At 34.5% G+C, this 9,758-nt stretch overlaps 2 protein-coding genes across 3 annotated transcripts; one reads left to right on the top strand and one right to left on the bottom strand.

The window, feature by feature from the left end:
* The first annotated feature begins 1,358 nt into the window (after positions 1 to 1,358).
* On the top strand, positions 1,359 to 3,637 carry LOC21396527 (ADP-ribosylation factor-like protein 5). 2 transcript variants are annotated; one of them, XM_010109435.2, is made up of 3 exons: positions 1,359 to 1,594; positions 1,841 to 2,049; positions 3,095 to 3,637. In XM_010109435.2, the coding sequence occupies exons 2-3, from the start codon at positions 1,858 to 1,860 to the stop codon at positions 3,452 to 3,454; spliced, it is 552 nt and encodes a 183-aa protein (XP_010107737.1). In that variant the 5' UTR covers positions 1,359 to 1,594; positions 1,841 to 1,857; the 3' UTR covers positions 3,455 to 3,637. The 2 variants fall into 2 exon arrangements, with proteins under 2 accessions (XP_010107737.1, XP_024028825.1); XM_024173057.1 differs by having other exon boundaries at positions 1,821 to 2,049.
* A 72-nt stretch (positions 3,638 to 3,709) lies between these two features.
* LOC21396526 (guanine nucleotide-binding protein subunit gamma 2) lies at positions 3,710 to 7,587 on the bottom strand. Its single transcript, XM_010109434.2, has 4 exons — positions 7,098 to 7,587; positions 4,223 to 4,275; positions 4,082 to 4,123; positions 3,710 to 3,998 (listed from the first exon to the last, which is right to left on the bottom strand). The coding sequence occupies exons 1-4, from the start codon at positions 7,233 to 7,235 to the stop codon at positions 3,914 to 3,916; spliced, it is 318 nt and encodes a 105-aa protein (XP_010107736.2). The 5' UTR covers positions 7,236 to 7,587; the 3' UTR covers positions 3,710 to 3,913.
* Positions 7,588 to 9,758: the final 2,171 nt, after the last annotated feature.

Below are 9,758 nucleotides of genomic sequence, written 5' to 3'. Positions count from 1 at the left end.
TACAGTGGCGGCCTCAAAAGAGGGTCGCTACACGGGCGGCCCGCCGACCCGAAGTTCCAGCACTACATGAAACAATAATAACTTGTGAACAACCAGCGTCAACAACAAAAAGCACATGAAATGAAAGAAGGTGCAAGGCATATGAAACGACATCAATTTGAAAAATTACATAAATCGTTTAAAACGACAACATAAAGGTAAATGATAAAATCATTTTAATGCCCCTTTTGTTGGTGCATTATATTTTTAATAATACTAAAAATATATTTTCTATAGTTAAAAAATATCATTTTAATTCCTGAGATCAATTTTTGAGATATTAAGGAGTTGTTTTTTTACAACAAAACTCAAAAAAAAATTGAACTCAAGTTACAACTTTATTTAAGTTCATATTCTTTTGTAAAATTTGAGTTTGAACTCGAGTTTGAATTTGAGTTTGAACTCGAATTTGGGGCTAAACTCGAGTTCAAGTTTCCCCTTCAACTCGAGTTCATTAACTCGAACTCAAGTTAATGAACAATATTTTTTCTATTCTTAAAAATGTCATAACTTTTTCATTTTAATTCGGATTGAGATGATTTTTTTTTCTATGCATTCACAACGAAAAGACGAATAAAACTCCACCCATATACCATATTAAAATTTTTCATCACCATTGAGTTTTTATTAAAATACTATCTAAATACAAATTTATGTTCTGACTCACCCAAATATAAATTCAAAAAGATTCTCAATTCAACTTATAACTCAAATGTGAACATCTAAACACAAACTCAAGTTACAATTTTAACTCAAGTTATAATTTTAACTCAAGTTATAACTCAAACTTAACTCAAGATCATCACTCAAGTCACCCTAACTCAAAAATGCAAAAGAACAGCCCCTAAATATCCAAATTGATATTCGCATTAACTAAATAGATGTTTTAAGGGCCCGTTCACTTCGCTAATTTGAGTTTGTAATTCGAGTTGAGATGTGATTTTATGTGAGAACTTTTTACTGTAGCAAAAAAGTTGGATGTGACTGTTTCTGAGAACTTTTTACTGTAGTAAAACTCAAATTCTAAACTCGAATCGGTGAAATGAACGATGAATATTTTCTGATTTTTGTGAAACAAATTATTGGCTTATAAAAAGTGGAAAAAAGAAAAAGAAAAAAAGAAAGAAACAGGAGATACACGGCGTCAACAACCAAGCCACGGTGGATATCCACTCAGCCACCAAAAACACACGTAATCCGGCACGGTGGGCCCCCACCACGCTGTAGCTTTGTCCACCAACACCAACGCCTTCTTTCCTTAATCAATTTCCTTTCCTTACAAAAGCTTCTTTCTTTTTTTCCTTTTTCGTTGTTGGAATTGTAAAAGCTTTGATTTTTGTTTTGTTTTTTTGTTTTTTTTTTTTTTTTTTTTAGCGCAGCCATATAATATTCTTCTCCCATTTCCTAGTCTCTTATCTTTCCCTTTCCCAGGCAATTTCTGAAAGCAAAGCATTTCCTTTTCTCCTTCAAAGATTCAATTCGTATTCAAGACCCGAAATTAGGGTTTTCCCCCCCTTAAATTAGCACAAAGCTATCGATCATCTCTTGAATCCAGGTTAGATCATATTTCCTCTCTTCTTGCATAATTATCGTTTTTGTTTTTTTTTTTTCATAATTCAGGTGGTTGGATCTGAAAATCCGACTTCAAAATCGTTGAAATCGTACGCTTTTTCGCTTAATTCGCTCGATTTTTATCTGATTATTCACAAATTTATCTATCTACTTTGAGGAATTTCCCAATTTTTCGTTGTTGATAATTTCTATTTCTGAATCGGTTTTAGGATTTTTATTTTTTGGGCAGGAAATTGTGGTTAGAAGATGGGGGCGTTCGTATCTAGGGTTTGGTTCATGTTGTTCCCGGCGAAAGAGTATAAGATTGTGGTGGTTGGCTTGGATAACGCCGGGAAGACCACCACTCTTTACAAATTACACTTGGGAGAGGTTGTCACCACTCACCCTACCGTTGGGAGCAACGTCGAAGAGCTTGTCTACAAGAACATTCGGTTCGAGGTACGATAGTATACTCATTCTCACTGTCTCTTGATCTCTGATATTGTTTGTTTCAATCGTTTTTTGGTATCTGCCATTTGAGCTGGATTAAGCTTTTGGTTATGGAATTATTAAGTCGCAGACACAACTGGTTTGTGGGGTTCTATTATATCAAGCTATATCTGTATATGTTTTCTGATTCTGTGATTACCCTCTTGGGGGATTCTTGTGCCTTGTGTATTTGGCTAGTGAATACATTTTTCTCGAGTGTGTTTGGGGGTTTAAGATCAGCAAAAGCAGTGTTTTATGAGCTGAAAAGAGCTTTTTTTTTTCTTTTTTTTTTGTTTTGTTTTGTTTTTGTTTTGTTTTTGTTTGGTGTGTTGGGGCTGGGTGGGGTGGGGTGGGGGGTCAGATTGGTCATTTTAGATTTTTTTTTTCTTTTCCTAATTTGGTAGGTTTTGCTGCTTAACTTGTGCCAATGGATTAATTTTTTCATGATTTGGAAATTTACTTTCAGTGATGAATGTCTATAGGATAAATGTCTTAGCAAGCTTGTGGCGTTCAATGTTAGTTGGAAGTTCAGACTTGGTTTCATTTAGCTTTTTTTCCTCATAACTGCTTCACGTTGGTTTCAATAAGTTCTGCGATATTATGATCAAGAATAAAAAAGTCTCGCTTTAAGATTCCAACTTTGAACATGTTTGTGTGTACATTAAGGCATAGTGTTGTAAGTTGCCATTTGTTAGTATCTCTGACCATTAAGTTCCTTACGTAGCGGGTGAGGGGGTTTCCAGTGTAGAATCCAATTCAGAAGTTCCCGTTTTAGTTTGCTTTAAGTGTATCCATTGCCGTTTTAGTTTACTTTATTCAAATATAGACATTTGATTAGTGGATTCCTAAGTTTATTTTACTCGAAGAGTTGGCTGCAATTCCTGTTCAGAAATTACTGATTTTAGTTTGCTAGTTTAAGCTTGTAGCGTTTACTTTATACAGAAAGATTTGTTTCTTTATGTGCCAAATGAACAGCCGTCAACCATTGTCTGCCCATGCTTTTTGTGTACATCAGGTATGGGATCTTGGTGGACAAGATAGACTAAGGACATCATGGGCAACATATTATCGTGGTACTCATGCCGTCATTGTAGTGATAGACAGTACCGATAGAGCCAGGATTTCCATCATGAAGGATGAGCTCTTCAGGTTGCTGGGACATGAGGATCTTCAACACTCCGTTGTACTAGTCTTTGCTAACAAACAAGACCTTAAAGATGCCATGACACCAGCTGAGATTACCGATGCCCTTTCTCTGCACAGCATTAAGAACCATGACTGGCACATCCAGGCCTGCTGTGCCCTCACCGGAGACGGCTTGTATGACGGTCTAGGCTGGATTGCTCAGAGAGTTACTGGGAAAGCAACAAGTTAAAAAGAGAGAAGAGAACAGAAACAACGGACATTTCTAATGTATTCAGAGGATGGTGGGAGAGTGATAGACACGTATAATTTGTTTATCATCAAACTCTTTGAATGCTCTATTTCTGTGCAGATCTGTAGATTGTTCTCAATTTCAACATGTTGGAGGAAAAAAAAAAAAAAAAACATTTTGAAAGCTGAAGCTTTTCAATGTCATCTGTACTTCGAAAATTTCAAATCACTATTGAACATTTCCATTGAAAAATTGTTACGCTCTCCGCAAACGCACTTCAATTTCATAACCGCCCACTAATGAGAAAGTATTGCTATAAACTGACAACTGCACAATGAAAACATTTCATGAAAAAGTTAACAATGAACAGTAAGGATCTAAGACTGAAACATATGTGAATTGGGGATGAAGCCTCTGTGAAACAAATAAAGATGAAAGCCTTGAAATTAGCAATAATCGTCACAGGATCCAGCATCTGCAGCCTTTTGAATCTTGGGGGCCTTCGAACCATCGATCCCATAATGGATTGATCGGGCCGTAAGTTCTGTCATATAGAGAATATCAGAAATTAAAACCAAGTTAATTTTTGGATGTGAAATGATGAACGAGATTAGAAGAGAGCATTACGCTGGGAGTAGTGGATCAGGTCTTCTTTCTACATTAAGCAATCTGAAATCAGAAAACAAAATCCAGTTTGAGAAACTGACATGGTGAAGGTAATATTTCGATACATGATCAAATATTCCGAATATCATGCTTTATGCTTACTCATTGCACGCAGCTGAGGCTTTTTCCATTCTTTCTAGCTGTTCAAGCTCTTCCTGTACATAAAACACAGAGAGAAGCCACTCAGCATGGAAACACTAAAATGTCAAAAAGAATTTGGAATTTATCGCATTATAAGCAGGATTCTAGATGACGGAAAGGATTGTAACTCAATCTGGTACGTTAGATCACAAAGAACAAAAATGAAGTTGTCTATCATCCACTTTCAACCTGTTTTTAAATAAATCTGCATGTTATCAACTTCCTGGTATTGTTTTGGAATGGTCAAAAGTGCCCGCAGAGTGAATAAGGTGGCAGCTTATAAAAAGACATCAGGACGTAAACAACAACGAAGGCAAAAGAATTAGGACAAGACAGAAAAATAGGGCTAACAAGAAGAACACGGAAAACTTCACACAATTACAGCAGACAGTAGCAACTTCTACATGATCCACTTATAATCCTATAAAGGGAACGCTAGTTATGGAAAATATGCAAGGAAACCACTTTTCTTTTTGTTAAGGTTCTGCAAATGAACAAACTGTAAAAGAATATAACCCGATATTCAGCAATATCAGAAAGTAGTGAACATATGGGAAAAAACAACCAAATAGGCCATAGTGTATTAAGATAACAAAATCCTTCAATCTTTCCACAGGACAAGAAGATTTCTCTTGACCTTTTTTTATCCTCTGAACTCACTTCGTGAGGCTGAGTTTGAAACTGGAGTCTTTCGCCAAACCTACAATCTTTGGAATATGCGTGAAACTATGACTTTTGTCATGTAGGTGCTCATAAGGTGGTTCGGACCCCATACCTTGTGGGACCAAACCAAAGGCCCGCCTGACCATGCCAACCATCACCCTTCTTTCTACCATTGAAAACAATGTCAAAGTAGAGTACCTCAAGTTTTTTAAAGAACTATCCCCACAGTGCTCGGACAAGTGCATTATTGTAACAAAATCATTGAGTCTTTTCCATATGAAAACAAAATACCTCTGACTGTTTCTCCCTTTCTGACAAAGGGACTGAGTAAAAAGTATAGAACCCGAGAACTTTCAAAAAACTAATCCAGAATGCTAGAACCAGTGAGGGGCGCGAAATAATTCATAAAACAATGACATGGATACTGATGGTCATTTTTCTCTTCCGAGATATTGTTTGCCTCACTTTCGCCCCTAGATGCCAAAAATAACTTAGAATAACAATTTACTAAAGTTCAACTATGTAAAAAGAAGGCCTTTACCAGAGATAGTGGAGTTATATGAACTGTTAACTAAATAATCTTCAGAGAGAAAGATATCGTTTTGGACCTTTTGGCAACTACTCTGAGTTACGGAGGAAAACAGGAATCCTGATCACAATTAGAAACCAAAAATGGTGTTGACGAGCCTAGTGACTTAACCAGTAAGGACAAAGGAACAACTACAAGTGTATCTGTACAGCAAGATTTAGACTAAAAACTGACTTGTCTTATGGCTCTATATATTAAGTCACATTCAATTATATTAGAAGCATACCCAATCCTATGAACGTTGCAGACGATCATGGTGAGGCTAAACACTCCAAAGTTTGAGAATGCCCCTCAAAGCTTGAGAAAACATATGACTAACACAATTGAAAATAAGGGACCCCAGTCTAGATGGCAGAACATTTTGATTTTGGTCGAGATTTTGTTTCTCATTCAAGGCATCCTAATTCATGATCCATTAATGTGCGCTGCCCCAAGATTACTATAGTTGCTAATATAGTTAAGACGGGAACTGAAACTGCATGGGATGTCCTTCAAAAAAAACAAAAAAAAAAAAACTGCATGGGATGAACAAGTTCACATGAAGTCGTAATAGAAGAGGACAAATCAGCTAAGTGGATAGGTACTACAATGTAAGAAGCAAGCATCACAAAATTAATAAAAACTGTCTATCCGGAAAGTTAAACTTAAGTTTACCAAAAGCACAAGCTAATACCCTTTAAGGAGCACAAACGAACAATTGCTTAACTCTTTTTCTTATAAGAGAACGCTAAGATTAAACAGATGGGAGTAAAGGACTAATTGCATAGTCATTCCAAATGTAAATGGGCTAACATTACTCGGAACAACGTCTAAAGACACGCCTTGAGGAATGTCCTCAAATAATTTGACAGCAAGGGTACTGGCCACATGATTTTCTTCAAAACGTGTCGACACAATAAACGAATATCCTTCCTTATAGGCCCCAATAACCTTCTCCCCCAAGTCAAAATGGGAATCTAACATCTACGCTAGAAGCGGCCAGCGGGTTCCTGACAACACCATCTTAACTTCGTAACAAAAATCTCAAATGGCCACAATCAGATGCAACAATACAAATGCAAATAACACAACCCCCACAAATTTCTGCATAGAACTTCAGTATCTCTCTCATGACACCACAATGCTTCGGAAACCAGCCTATTCATCCTCAAAACAGGATCATATCCCGTAAATCAAGGGCAAACACAAACCTAAACACACCCCCACTCGGCAGTGTCTTTACATTTACATTGATCAGAAGCAAACACCAAAAACTCCGGACCCACTTAAACAAATTCACCCAAAAAAAAAAAAAATATATATATATATATATGTATATCTAAAGACATCCAAACTTTAAACCAAATTCCAAAACTAGGGGAACCCAGTTGACAAGGCAATAACAAATTCCCAACCAAAAAAAAAAAAAAAACCATATTCAAAATTTCCATTTCTCTTCCAGAAAAAAACAAAAAAAAAAAAATCAAAGTCAAATATCTATAACCTCAAACATTTCTAGGAACCAACGAAGAGAAACAAGAAAAAAAAAAAAAAAAAAAAAAAAAAAAAAAAACAAGTATATTGAAAAGTTGAATTTAGGCTGACCTCTAAGAATCTAGCTTCTTGCTCGAGCCGCTGGAGCTCGGCCTGTATCCTGTGCTTCCCACGCGTGTCAGTGGCTGCCATTAAAGACGGAATCCGGTGGGTTGTCGGAGTAGCGGATTGGGACCCACTCGATTGCATCTTCTTCTTCACTTAAAGAGCTTCCAAGCCGACCAATAAAAAGAAGAGAAAAAAGCCCTACCTTTCAAACAGTTGCAGAAGAAAAAGAAAAAAAAAAGGAAAAAGGTTTAAGAAAAGAACAAATTGATCATCTCATCTCGGATACGCCGTTATAATGGGAAAACAAGGACGACCCAGAAACAGAAATTCACTCTCATGGACCCCACAAAGCAAAAAACGAAACTTAGAGATGGAACAGATGGGATCTAAGGACAGATAAACAGAGAGAGCTTTTGGGATTATCTGGGTTTTGGCTGTTTCAAACAAAAAAAATCAACTTTTTCTTTTTATTTTCTTACTAAAGGAATGAAAAGTTGAAGAAAAGAAAGAAAAAAGGAAGCTTTTTTCTTCTTCTTGTTCTTTTGTTTTGTTGGGTCTTGTGTTGTTTGTGTTTGTTGGATGAAAGCTGGTTTTCTTTTTGAATGTGCGTTTTTCTTTCTTTTCTTGTTGTTTTTGTGCGTCTTTTTTGTCTCTCCTACGAACACCCTTTTGGTTTTTCCAAGTTCCCCACGCGATTCTTTCTCTGTGAGTTGGACTGTGACAGAGATTTGTGGAACCGTTAGTGGGCACAAAGCGGACAAGATTTTTGGAGTTTTTTATACAAGTAAAAAAGAGTAGGAATTGTCCCTCAAAAAAAAAAAAAAAGGCTTTTCCTTTAAAAAAAAAAAAAAAAAAAAAAGAAAGAGGGGGGAATTGTTCGAATTAAAAAAATATTATTCTTTCGAAATTATTTTAGAACTAGTTTGATAGAAGGTAAAAGGGGAAGGTAAAAAAAAAAAAAAAAAAAAACAGAGAGAGAATAAATTGGGTGAGGGATTTCAAATTTTAAAATTTTTTTAGTGTTTTCTTTTTTTTTTTTTTAAGAACAACAGTGTTCTTTACATATATCAGTCATCGAATTTGTATTATTTTTTTAATTTGATTTAATTTTTGATTAAATTTAATACATATATAATGATTGATAAGTATAAAACACCGGTATTCTTAAAAAAAAAATACCAGAGAAATTCTCTAAAAATTCATACCAAATATGATAATTTATTTTCTATATATAGGTTCTATACTGTTATTTTCATTTTTATTTTCTTTCCATCTTAGCAAGTATAGTAATGCATCCACAACAATATATGAGGATGATGAAATGAACGATAGTGTAATTTTATGAAATAAGTAAAGACTAGCATATATTTTATTTTGGTTCAACGTTTTTGTTTTCTAGTTATTTTTAATTAACAAATTGGGAATGGGCTTGGAAATTGCAAATAAATTTAGAAAATTTACAAGATAACGTAGAAAGTCCAAAAGTTTTTATTTATTAAAGGGTTCTTGTATTTTAAATGCTGTAGTGTCTACAATTTATAAATAGGCTTCAAATTTTTTCATCAGAAAGATGATGAATAATAAACCCTTTCAAGAATTCTTTCAATATCTTGTATAAACTCTGATCAGTATTTCATTGGAATCAACAAAAATTAAGTCAGGGCCGTTTAGTTCGTTGATTCGAGTTTTTAATTTGAGTTGAGATGTGACTTTATGTAAGAATTTTTTACTGTAGCAAAAAAGTTAGATGTGACTATTTTTAAGAGCTTTTTACTGTAACAAAACTCGAATCGGTGAAATGAACGAGGCGAGTTATCCTTATTTTTCCTTACATTCACGAGCAAAACAACAGACTAAGGGCCCGTTCACTTCGCTGATTCGAGTTTAGAATTCGAGTTTTTCTACAGTAAAAAACTCTCACAAACAATCACATCTAACTTTTTTACTACAGTAAAAAGCTCTCACATAAAGTCACATCTCAACTCGAATCAGCGAAGTAAACGGGCCCTAAAAGATGACATATGTTCCATATTTTGAGTGTATCAATGTACTTTAAGATCCGCGGTACATCACCATACAACGCGGAAAAGATAAAACGTTATATATTTATTACATTCTATTATTTTTCATGATTTTCTTACTCTAGTATAATCTTAATATGATCTAAATTGTATTACAAACATATTCTATCATAAACTTTTCTCAGAAAGCATAGAATTGTAAGATATTTATGAGATTTTATTATTCTCATAAGTTTTTTTTATAACAACCTAATCATTCAAAATTGTATCATGTTTCGTACGTCAAATCTTTATCTAACTCCATTTAATTATTAGTGTTTTTATTCTGATACAATTCTTACGGTTGGGTATTTTTTTTTCATACCTTATCAATAGAATTTCATATAAAATATACATGCATTACTGTTTTGTTTCTCATTGTAACTTGTAGGTGAAATGCAAGGAGTGAATATTTATTACATTCAAACAATGAATATTGAATACTGATTTTTTTTTTCTAGCGTGGAATGAATCGTCCTTTTTTAAAAAAAAAGTAAATTATTAGAATAAAATAAACAACAACTTGTGGGGAAAAGGAAAAAAAAAAAAAGAATAAGAAGAAATATTAAGCCTGATTGAGTCCAAGAACTCAGAAGTCACTAGT

The sequence above is a fragment of the Morus notabilis genome, unplaced genomic scaffold (genome assembly GCF_000414095.1).
Source record: "Morus notabilis unplaced genomic scaffold, ASM41409v2 Scaffold1383, whole genome shotgun sequence".
In the NCBI taxonomy this organism is placed as follows: Eukaryota; Viridiplantae; Streptophyta; class Magnoliopsida; order Rosales; family Moraceae; genus Morus; species Morus notabilis.
This window is presented reverse-complemented; position numbering and strand designations above follow the sequence as displayed.